General features: G+C 40.3%; 1 protein-coding gene across 1 annotated transcript; it reads right to left on the reverse strand.

Annotated features, from left to right (window-relative positions):
- Positions 1-8,636: 8,636 nt before the first annotated feature.
- LOC147490020 (uncharacterized) lies at positions 8,637-12,036 on the reverse strand. Its single transcript, XM_086574784.1, has 9 exons — positions 11,989-12,036; positions 11,546-11,737; positions 11,244-11,488; positions 10,824-10,978; positions 9,969-10,698; positions 9,818-9,878; positions 9,543-9,667; positions 9,097-9,424; positions 8,637-8,756 (listed from the first exon to the last, which is right to left on the reverse strand). Exons 1-9 carry the CDS (start codon positions 12,034-12,036, stop codon positions 8,637-8,639), a joined length of 2,004 nt encoding a protein of 667 aa, XP_086430910.1.
- Between the last annotated feature and the right edge of the window lie 689 nt (positions 12,037-12,725).

Consider the following 12,725-nt stretch of genomic DNA (forward strand, 5'->3'; position numbering starts at 1 on the left):
TTCCACCAAAGCACAAACACACGATTTGGAAGTGCCCTTGAGATATCTCAATATCCACTTAACACCTTCCCAATGCTCCTTCCCGGATTTGACAGAATCGGCTTACAACACCAACGGCGAAAGCAATATCGGTCTTGTACACACCATTGGGTACATTTCGCGGATGCATAAGGAATCTTTTTCCAAATCGACTCGATCATGCTCACCCTTTGGACACATCTCTTTGGTCATCGAAACTGGCCACCAAGCGCATAACCGACCGGTTTTTTGATCCATGTTGAATCTCTTCAACACCTTCTCAATGTGGCTTTCTTGAGAAAGCCACAACTTCCCACTATTTCTGTCACGAGTGATCCACATCCCAAGTATATGCTTTGCTTGACCCAAATCCTTCATCTCAAAGGACTTACTCAAGTCTTTCTTCAGTTTGGATATCTTGTTGATGTTTAGGCCAACTATCAACATATCATCCACATACATCAATAGCACTATGAAATCCCCATCTGGAAATCTCTGAACAAACACACAATGATCAGAAGTAGACTTCTTGTATCCTTGCTTCGCCATAAATGAATCAAACTTTATGTACCATTGCCTCGGTGCCTGCTTCAACCCATACAAGCTCTTTATCAGCTTGCATACTAGGTGCTCCTTGCCTTTGACCTTAAACCCCTCTGGTTGGTCCATGTAGACATCTTTTTCAAGGTCTCCATGAAGAAAAACTGTCTTAACATCTAGCTGCTCAACCTCTAGGTTCATACTTGCGGTCATATCCAATACCACCTGGATAGAAGTCATCTTCACTACAGAAGAGAAAATCTCATCAAAGTCAATCCCTTTTCTTTGACTGAATCCCTTCACATTAAGGCGAGCTTTGTGCCTTGGGTGAGGATTGTTCTATTCATGTTTGACTTTGTATATCCACTTATTCTTGAAATTTTTTCGCCCTTGCGGTTTCTTAACTAACTCATAAGTGTGATTCTTATGCAAAGAATCCATCTCGTCATGCATGACTTTCAATCACTTTTCTTTGTCTGTACTTTCAAGTGCCTCTTGATAGTACATAAGTTCTCCACCATCCGATAGTAGCATGTATGTATGTGGTGGATACCTGGTTGAAGCTAGCCTCTTTTTGTTTGACCTCCTTGCCCTATCTGCTGGTGCCTCAGGAGGATGCACTTTTGCTTGCTCTGGTGGTGGTTCATGCATCTCATCTGCATCTTCTATACCAATAGGTTCTATCCCATCATGAGCAATAAGATTCTCATTATGAGCTTCAAACCCATGGTTCTCTGCATTCTCATTGCCTTCTGCACGTTCCATAGTAGGAACTTTTGGTTCTGAATCAACAAGATCATTGGTGAAAGCTTGTAGCTTCTCACCTCTTCAAAGTCTGCTATGGTTTGGTCTTCCAGGAACACAACATATTGACTTCAGATTACCGTCTTGTTAATCGGATCATAGAGTTTGTAACCAAACTTTTCATCTCCATAACCCAGAAAAATGCACTGCTTGGCTTTGTCATCAAGCTTAGATCTCTCATCCTTCGGAATATGCACAAATGCCCTGCACCCAAATACCCTCAAGTATCCATAATCAACATCTCTGCTTGACCATACTCTCTCTGGATAGTCACTATTCAGAGGCTTCGATGGCGATAGGTTGATCACATGCACGGATATACGCATTGCTTCTACCCAGTGGGTTCTAGGTAGCTTAGAGTGAGATAGCATGCATCTCATCCTCTCTACAATGGTACGGTTCATTCTCTCTGTTATTCCATTATTCCGTTGCGGTGTCTTGAGAACGGTTTGCTCATGACGAATCCCATGACTCTGGCAATACTCTTCAAATGGCCCAATGTACTCACCCCCATTATCTGAGCGAATACACTTCAACAACTTCCCAGTCTCTCTTTCCACCATGCTGTGGAATTTCTCAAACACGCCAAGTACTTCATCCTTGGTCTTCAAACTATAGGCCCATATCTTTCTTAACACATCATCAATGAAGGTCACGAAGTATGAAGCTCCCCCATGGGACTTCACTTTTATAGGATCACATAGGTCTGTGTGCACTAGTTCAAGGACATTGTCCTTTCTGTGAGACGGGAATCTTTAGAAATACACCCTGTGTTGCTTTCCTACCAAACAGTGAGTACATGTATTTAAATGTGTACCTTTAATGTCTGGCAAGGCCTTTTGCTTAGCAAGAACTTCCATCCCTTTTATGCCCATATGACACAGTCTCTTGTGCCACAGTTCGGAGGAAGCTTCTTCTTCTGCCGCATTCACTTTTGCTTTACACAAACTAGCCTGTGTATTGTAAAGAGAGCAAGTTTTCTTCCCTCTGGCTGCTACAATGGAACCTCTGCTCAGTTTCCATACCTCGTTACCAAATGAGTTTACAAAGCCATTGTCATCTAACTTTCCAGCCGAAATTAGACTTAGCCGAATGTCAGGGACATGTCTTACATCTTTGAGTGTCAAGGTGTAGCCGACATTGGTTTCTACATAAACATCACCTATGCCTTTAATCTTCGAGACGGCATTGTTACCCATCTTCACTTCACCATATTCACCACTGCTGTAGGTAGTGAAGAATTCCCTGTGCGGTGTGACGTGATAGGATGCTCCTGTATCTATCATCCACTCTGTATTCTGACATGAGGTACTAAGACAGCACACACCACAATCTGACATAATTCCCACTAGGTCGTTGACTAGTTCAGTAGTATCTCTGTCTGTGTTTCTGTTCCTCTGCACCATGTCTTCATGTACATAGTTATTATTCTTATCCCTCTTCAGTGTTCTGCACTCATATCTGAAGTGGCCCTTGGTGGCACAATAGTAACATTGCCTCTTTGCCTTAGGAGTTCTAGCTTCACCCCTAGATTTACTTCTGTCATCACCTCTAGAACGAGATAGTTTTCTGTATCTATCTCTCCCTCGTTTCTCTGTGACAAGGATCTCTGAGCGAGAGGAGCTACCTTTTGAACTCCTTCTAGTCTTCTCATTCAACAAAGACGCGGTAGCCATCTCTATGGTAACGATTCCATCCTTGGCTGCTCCGTGTAGAGAGACTGCTAATGTCTCCCAACTTTCGTGTAGAGAGCCTAATAGAAACAAAGCCTCAACTTCGTCTCCCAAATTAATCTTCATTAAATGCATCTGATTGATGGTATTTTGTAATTCGTTAAGATGCTCAGACATTGAAGAACCTTCTTGGTACTTCGTGTCGACAAACTTCTTAATGACCAGCACTTTGTTTCTGCCCGACTTTCTCTCATAATTAAAGGTCTTCAAGTTTCTTTCACAAGCCAAAAGTTGTAGTCTCTTGGGATACATGGTGAAAGACACTGTCGTCAATCCACTGTCGAATGTACCCAATTGCTTTTTCTGTCAAGCTTGCTACACTCAGCCACAGCAACCGATTCCGGTCTTTCTCCTCCATTCTCAATGGGTTATGACAAGTCCTTGTAATAAAGCAAGTCTTCTATCTTGGCTTTCCAAATGGTGTAGTTCTTCCTATTCAAACTCGTCATGCAAGTGTTTATGGAATGATCCATTTCTACAAGTTATCTAAACTCAAATCTTCTCTCAGGAATTTTGTCAAACACCTTCCGACCAAAATTTGGATAACACCCTAGGCTAACTAACCTGGCTCTAATACCACTTGTTGGGGTTAATACCAATACCAATCGATTCCCCACTACATAGATAACTTGTATTTGAACACAATTCAACTCCAATCTTTAATCTAAATATTCTCTACAACCAAACTAACATGCCCAACTCGCTAAATAACTCTTAACAACAAATAATAATGTGAAGCAGTAAAATCAAACCACAACACAAAGATATACCATGGTTCGGCCAATGGTGCCTACTCCCACAAGAGCTAGTCCTTTATAAAGTGGGAAGGAAGATTACTATCACTCCTTGCAGTCTCTCACCTTACTAGATCACTCCTCTCTCTTTACAGGGTTGTATATCTGTAAAGGTTATCTCTCAATCTTGATAGCTGTCACAGCCCGAATTTCTAAACAATTACAAAGTGAATATTTGAAATATAAATATCTCAAACATCACTTGGTTCAATTGTCTAAAAACCCAGGCTATGACGGGGTGGATACAACACATACAAAACCCTAAAAGCCATATCATAAAAGAACAACTTAAACTGCACAATCCCTATAATTTTTCCACCATCACTTTATTAAGCTATCTCCCGTCCAAACAAAACATCTAATAGACTCTCTGAATAATAGTCCTCACTACCATGTTCTCATGTCATGCTAAAAATATAAACTACGTTATTATATCCTTTCAATAAGAATCGAACCTAAAAAAATAACTAACTGACTGCTCCAGGCAAGAATCCAAATCACACGCCGCGGTTCCACTGCCTTCCACCTATGTTCCCAAGAACACACCCACGTTGCCAAAACAAAGCAAACATGGGTCAGCAAAAATGGAATTTGCTGGTATGAGTAGACTAACCACATATAAACATTTCAAATCTTTATTTATCCAACTAACACTTTAAATCTATCATAACCTAATCATTCTCAACTTGGAAGACAGGATAATTCCGTCATCTCAACCGGCATAGTTTCTTCCCAAGCAAAACTTCCATTATATTAACTCATTCTAATAACTCATTTTAATATCTAATTAATTGAATTAAAACTTACCGATATCCACTGTTGTATAAGGGTAGGACTGCGTCCCTGCACAAAATATTATTAAGTCCTACCTTCCTGTAAAAGAAAGTTAAAACTTGTATATAACATATGTAGATATCCTATAGGTATTCCAAAGTAAGCCCAAACACACTCGCATAATCAAATCAATTTCTCTTATCAATTAATCAATTACTTTTCTTATACACCCACCCTTTAGTACCTACTCCACGATTTGCACTCCACAGATTTGCCAAATCACACATTCTGTGTGCCTCTCTCTCCCAATACAATACCACAATATCATAGCCACCTCCGGGCTTTCATACACATATTTCACAGCCTCTTTTGGGCACAAAACTCGGTCATTCATGGCACATTCAATGAATTCCTTAGGTCATTCCCGCCACATTCAAGGAATACCTATCATATCACTAACGGGCCATTCATGGTACATTCAATGAATGCCCCTGGGTCATTCCCGCCACATTCAAGGAATACCCAACCCTACATTCCCGTACACTCAAGGAATACAACTAACCCGCAAGGCGAATACCTTAGTTCCTCTCTAGGGAAGTCCAAACAATCTGGTCATTCATGGTACATTCAATGAATAACCCGGTCATTCATGACACATTCAATGAATACCCATTTATAATGCTAACGGGCCATTTATGACACATTTAATAAATGCCCACCTAACATATGACATCATCAGTCATAAAACTCATTTCCAAAACTTGAGGCGTGGAGAGTTCTAAAAGGGTGCAGTAAATTTATTTACGCATTATTGAACTTTATTGCATATATTATTTCAGAGAACGAAGGAGTATCTTGTTTCTTGTATTTTTGGTTTACGCGTTATTAATTACATGGATGTATAAGTGTCATAACGTTGTATATCGTAAAAGACTGAAATATCACATAGTAGTCAATACACGTACACAAGTATATATAGAAAGGTCTTAGCCTAAAGCCAAACATGCTACTAGTCCTAGACCTGTCCTAATAGACCGAATCATAATCTGAGTTAAAAATCAAATTGGGTCAACTGGTCAAAGTCAACCTTGGTCAACAGTCAAAGTCAACCTACCCATGGTCAACAGTAGTCAACCAGCCACTGGTTAACAGCAGTCAACTAGACCTAAACTCTTCTAACCCAAAAGCCCGAAGCATAAGGCCCAAAGTCTAAACTTAAGTCCAAAATGAAAAATCTAAAATTTAAAACACATAAGCCCACCCACGATTTGGCCCAAGCCCAAATCGAAATTCACTGTTCATCTTCTTCCTCACAACACCTCCCCTCCACTTCCAGCCACTCGTCAGCCCTCCCCACCTAACCGAAAATACTCCCCTTCGAAACCCCTATAACATTTACAAAAGCAATAACCTTAATTCTAAATTTCGAAATCCTTCAACCAAAACTAGATCTGAAATTTCTCCCTACCATTAACGCTCCTCCGGAGCTTCAACAGCACACCAAATTTCAACCCAACCCCAACCACCGATACTAAACCCGTCCTCCATCTCTAAAACCCTGACATCAACCAAATCAAAAACAACCCACACACAACAGTATAACAGTTCAACGATATAGTCTTGCGCCGCCATCAGCTCTTTCTCCAACGCCCAATCAAACATCAATAATCAAAAACCAACTAACAGTATAACATCACAACAAAATTTCTAACAAAACAATCAGTAAAACACAACAAAGAATAGGATGCTTTGGTTCTGAGGTTGACGCCAGTAACAACCGGTTTCAAGGCTTCAACAACCTCCCGAACCCACAACTCTCCATCCAACCAAAGCACGAATACATAAATCTTCTAGTTTGTTTATAGCCAACAATCAATTTACTACCCTCATTTTTTATCCACTTCTGTATATAGGTTCTTCAAAGTTATATACTTAGTTAACACTAAATAGTATATCGTACTGACTAAACAAAACATCATGTGAACAGTACCTCGTATCATGAAATCTACAGTAAACAAGAAAAAAAAAAAAACATAAAATATCTACTCACAGTTATAAACCGAACAACTTTCCGAAAGCGGAAAAACCCCGAAAGACCGAAGTCGACTGTCGCGCGAAAAAGACGATCTTGCGAGAAAAAGACGATCTTCCTTGTTCAAAACCCTTTTTCTTTTTTTTTTCCCTAGTAAAACTCATTTTTTTTTTCTAAAACTTTCACTGTTTTTTTTTCCCAAAAACTCTACGTGAGAACACTCATTTTTTTTATGTTTTTAGAAACCTCCCCGAAAAACAAGGATAATACTTCTCTAGTTACTTACGGGACTTTTATCCCTAAGCTGATAGTTATCATATATCTGTTTTATCTATCTTCATTATTATTATTATTATTATTATTATTATTATTATTATTATTAAAGGAAAACAAAATAAAAAGACGGGGTGTTATAATATACACACCTTAAAAGGATCTCGTCCCGAGATTCAAGGTAGAGTGTCGAGAAGAGCTCAGGATGCATCTGTCTTATCTTATCTTCAAGTTCCCAAGTCACATCATTTTCCCTTTCACTCCACTGCACTTTTACCAAGTTTACAATCCTCCTCCTAAGGTGTTTCACATCCCTATCTACAATCATGATAGGCCTCACTGTAAAAGTTACATCATCGTTCAACTCTAGCTAGCTCTGGTTTGAACAACCTCAGTAGGATCTTTCACACATTTTTGTAGCATAGACCGTGGAAGACATCATGAATCATCGCTAAGTTAGGCGACAAAGCAAGACGGTACGCCAAACTACCAACGGAGGCTACTATCTCATATGGTCCAATATATCGTGGACTCAACTTTCCTTTCATGCCAAACCTCATAACTCCTCTCATAGGGGAAACCTTCAAAAACATAAAATCGCCTACAGAAAACTCAACCCGTTTTCTCTTCAAATCTGCATAACTTTTCTGCCTACTCTGTGCTGTCTTAATCCTTTCTCTAATGACTTTAATCTATTCAGATGTCTCTTTCACTATCTCAGGCCCAAGCAATACTCGGTCTCCCACGTCTGCCCAACAAGCAGGTGATCGACATGGACGCCCATACAAAGCCTCAAAGGGTGCCATATCGATGCTCGACTGGTAACTGTTATTATATGCAAACTCCACCAAAGGTAAATGCTCCTCCCATCCTCCACCAAAATCCATTACACAAGAGCGTAGCATATCTTCTAATATCTGGTTCACCCTCTCCGTCTGTCCATCTGTCTGAGGATGATAAGCAGTACTCATCGCCAAACTAGTACCCATAGCACGCTGAAAACTCTTCCAGAACTCAAAAGTGAACAAAGGATCTCGATCTGAAACAATACTCACTGGAATCCCATGTAACCTGACCACTTCCCGAATGTACAAGGAAACCAACTTATCTGTATTTCTACGCACGTCAATAGGAATGAAATGAGCAGACTTCGTTAAACAATCAACAATAACCCAAATAGATTCATTACCTCTCCGAGACTTAGGCAAGCCATCAATGAAATCCATAGAAATGTGCTCCCATTTCCACATCGGTACCTCTAATGGCTGCAATAATCCGTAAGGGCCTCGATGTTCGCGCTTAACCTCGGCGACAAGTTAAACATTGAGAAATATATTCTCTGACATCTCTTTCCATTCCTTCCCACCAAAAGGTCCTCTTCAAGTCTTGGTACATCTTCATTCCTCCAAGATGAATTGTAAACCGAGAACGATGAGCTTCATATAATATCTCCTTCTTTAACTTTGCATCATCTGGTACACACAATCTCTCATGAAATCTCAATCCTCCCTTAGAATCAACTGCCCAATCAGACGGACAATCATCTAAAATATCAATGACTAGATCATCTAACCGACTCAAAAGAAATTGGTCTCTGTGCTGCATATATGGCAATCACTCTACTGAAAATCATCGGCTTAACCTCCAAACTGCCTATATATCCCTCATCTATATTGGTGTAGTCTGGACATCATAAGCTGCTATAGTCTCTAAACTCTTCCACTCTTGCACCATAAGAGTGGTCAAAACACCAGGCAATCTACTAAGTGCATCCATAACTACATTGCCCTTGCACGGGTGATATCGAATCTCAAGTCATAACTACTTATGAACTCCATCCATCTTTCTGTTGTCTCATATTCAACTCTTTCTGTGAATAAAGATACTTTAAACTCTTGTGATCTGTGTAAAGCTCAAACTTCTCACCATATAAATAATGTCTCCACACCTTCAAGGCAAAAACCACTGCCGCTAACTCTAGGTCATGAGTAGGATAACGTCTCTTGTGTATCTTCAACTGTCATGAAGCATACGACACCACCTTCTGGTCTTGCATTAACACACAACCCAAACCAGTTCCACTAGCATCTGTAAAAACCACTAGTTTTCCGCCTCTAGTCGGGATTACTAGAATTGGAGCTGTAGTCAACCTCTGTTTCAATTCTAAGAAAGCCTTCTCACAATCATTAGTCCACACAAACTTCACATCCTTCCTAGTTAACTTCGTGAGCGGAGCTGTAATAAGCGAGAACTTCTTAATAAATCTCCGATAATATCTAGCTAACCCCAAGAAACTCCTAATCTCTGTAACAGTGGTTGGTTGTTTCCATTCTTTCACTGCAGCAACCTTCTCAGGGTCTACATCAATCCCTTCACTAGATACCACATGTCCCAAGAAACGAATTTCTTCTTCCCAAAAATGGCACTTGCTAAACTTAGCATACAACTTCTCTTCTCTGAACGTCTACATCACTATCTTTAAATGCATCTTATGTTCTTCTGTGTTTTGTGAATACACTAAAATGTCATCAATGAAAATAATCACAAATTTATCCAAATAGGGCCTGAAAATACGATTCATCAGGTCCATAAAGAATGTAGGTGCATTCGTCAAACCCAAAAGGCATCACAGAAAACTCATACAACCCATACCGAGTTCTAAATGCAGTCAAAGGAATACTCTTCTCTTCAACTCCTATCTGATAATAACCAGTCCTTAAATCAAACTTTGAAAATATCTTAGCCCCTTTCAAGCTGGTCCAACAGTTCATCAATCCTAAGAAGCGGATACTTATTTTTTATAGTCACCTGGTTCAAATCCCTAAAGTCAATACACATCCTCAAAGTACCATCCTTCTTGGAAAAAAAATAGCAGGCGCACCCCATGGTGAGTTGCTCGGTCGTATGAACCTGGTCATACACACCTTAAAAGATTCAAACCCATATACTCAAAAGATATGGTTAAGCCAAACACAAAATCATTAAAACTTAAACTCTTACCCCTTCTTGAGTAATTCCTCGACTTGCACTTTCATTTCGTTCAAAAGCTTAGGTGCCAACCGGTAAGCCGACTTTGAAACTGGTGCAGTCCCCGGTAACAAGTCTATACGAAACTCCACCTCCCTCTTGGGTGGCAACCCTGGAATCTCCTGAAAAACATCTTCGAAGTCTCTCACTACTTCCACATCGCTGATATCCCTCGTGGGTATCTCTATAGAGCACATGAAGCTAGACATCACTGAGTCCTCCTTACTAACACAGGTGTGAATCAACCTCGGCATGCCAGGTGTATTTACTATAACCTCCTTCCTCGCACAATCCAAGGTAACATGATAACGCGTCAACCAGTCCATACCAAGTATGAAATGGAAACCCTCAAACCCCAAAACGATCAAGTCTACCATAAAGACACGGTCTAAGAAACACAATTTAAAACCTTTGCACTCGTCATACAAGGTAATAGAACCTCCTAACGGTGTCTCAACACACAAGGGCTTAGATAAAAGGGTAGTTTTAAAACTTTCTTTCTCAACATACTGACGAGATATAAAGGAATATGAAGCACCCGAATCAAACAAAACTGTGAATGTAAACTGAGATGAACTAAAGGTACCTTCATCATTCCCAGGTCCTGGCATAGCTGCATAGGCTCTAAGACGAGTGGTAGTGCTGGTGCTCGTTTCATTGATTACCCCCGCTTGGTAGGGCAATAACGAGATAAATGACCCACCTGCTTACACTCCCAACAAGCCCTTTCAACAGGAACTATGGCTCCGAGCGCTAGTGCTGGTGCAAGTAAAAGTAATGCTGATGGTCGATATGGAAGAGCGGGAGCTCGACCCTAAAATTGGGGACCCTGCCTCTGCCACTGATTCCCCTGAGGTTTATAGCCTCCAGGCTGCCCCGGTGGCCTATAACCACCTATTTGCAAATCCTCCCCGGGCCGGAATACACCCTGCTGATGAAATCCTCCCTGAAACCCCTGGGATGGTGGTCTCTGAAATGGATCTCTGAGGTATATCATAAGGCCTAAACCTATTTGGTTGCCTGCTCTCAAAAGGTCTAGGACCAACAACTGGTATCTCACCAAACTTCCTCTTCCCCCTCGACTATCTTAGGGCTGCATTCTGCTCCTCATATCTCAATGCCAAGTCCAACACACGATCAAAAGTGTCCCCGTCAAAAGGAATCAACTTGCTGGACAAGTGACTCTCTAACCCACGTATGAACTTTTGGTTTTTCTTCTTGTCAGTATCCACAAGATAGGGAGCAAACCTCGATAACTCATTAAACTTGGTCACATACCCAGTCACAGACTTCCGGTCTTGAGTCAACTCAGAGAATTGTTGAGCCAATTGCTCTTTTACTGCCTCAATAATGAACTTACTCTCAAATCTAACCTTGAAGTCCTCCCAAGTCAAAGTTCTAGTGTCCAGACTAGGGGTGAGAGCTCGCCACCAAAACCTACCAGCGTCATCAAGTTGGTGAGCTGCCAACTCCTGCTTCTGAACCTCAGTAAGCTGCATACGCTCAAATACATTTTAACAACTTTGAATCCAAGACTCCGCTGCAATTGCATTCCCAACACCAATAAATCGCTGCCCACCAAGAGTACCAAACTCCTTATTGCGCTTAGCAAAAGGATCTCCCTGAACTGGATGGTTATTTTGCATAGCCTGCAACAACTGATTCAACTGTCCTCCTGACATCTGTACTGGAGTGTTCACTGCAGGTCCAGTAGTATTACCATTACGTGTCTCAACCATGATCTATAATTTCAAACAAAACTCCCATTAATATTCACATATTTCCAAAACTCTCAACATTATAACCCATATTCCACATCCGAGGATCACTTAGACTTTCTAAATCTAAGCTAACCTAGGCTCTGATACCAAAATGTCACAGCCCAAATTTCTAAACAATTACAAAGTGAATATTTAAAATATAAATATCTCAAACATCACTCGGTTCAATTGTCTAAAAACCCAGGCTATGACGGGGTGGATACAACACATACCCTAAAAGCCATATCATAAAAGAACAACTTAAACTGCACAATCCCCATAATTTTTCCACCATCACTTTATTAAGCTATCTCCCGTCCAAACAAAACATCTAACAGACTCTCTGAATAATAGTCCTTACTACCATGTTCTCATGTCATGCTAAAAATATAAACTACATTATTACATCCTTTCAATAAGAATCGGACCTAATAAAATAACCAACTGACTGCTCCAGGCAAGAATCCAAATCACACGCCACGGTTCCACTGCTTTCCACCTATGTTCCCAAGAACACACCCACGTTGCCAAAACAAAGCAAACATGGGTCAGCAAAAATAGAATTTGCTGGTATGAGTAGACTAACCACATATAAACATTTCAAATCTTTACTTATCCAACTAACACTTTAAATCTATCATAACCTAATCATTCTCAGCTTGAAAGACAAGTAGTTCCGTCATCTTAACCGGCATAGTTTCTTCCCAAGAAAAACTTCCATTATATTAACTCATTCTAATAACTCGTTTTAATATCTAATTAATTGAATTAAAACTTACCGATATCCACTGCTGTATAAGGGTAGGACCGCGTCCCTGCACAAAATATTATTAAGTCCTACCCTCCTGAAAAAGAAAGTTAAAACTTGTATATAACATATGTAGATATCCTATAGGTATTCCAAAGTAAGCCCAAACACACTCGCATAATCAAATCAATTTCTCTTATCAATTAATCAATTGCTTTTCTT

The sequence above is a fragment of the Coptis chinensis genome, chromosome 7 (assembly GCF_015680905.1).
Source record: "Coptis chinensis isolate HL-2020 chromosome 7, ASM1568090v1, whole genome shotgun sequence".
In the NCBI taxonomy this organism is placed as follows: domain Eukaryota; kingdom Viridiplantae; phylum Streptophyta; class Magnoliopsida; order Ranunculales; family Ranunculaceae; genus Coptis; species Coptis chinensis.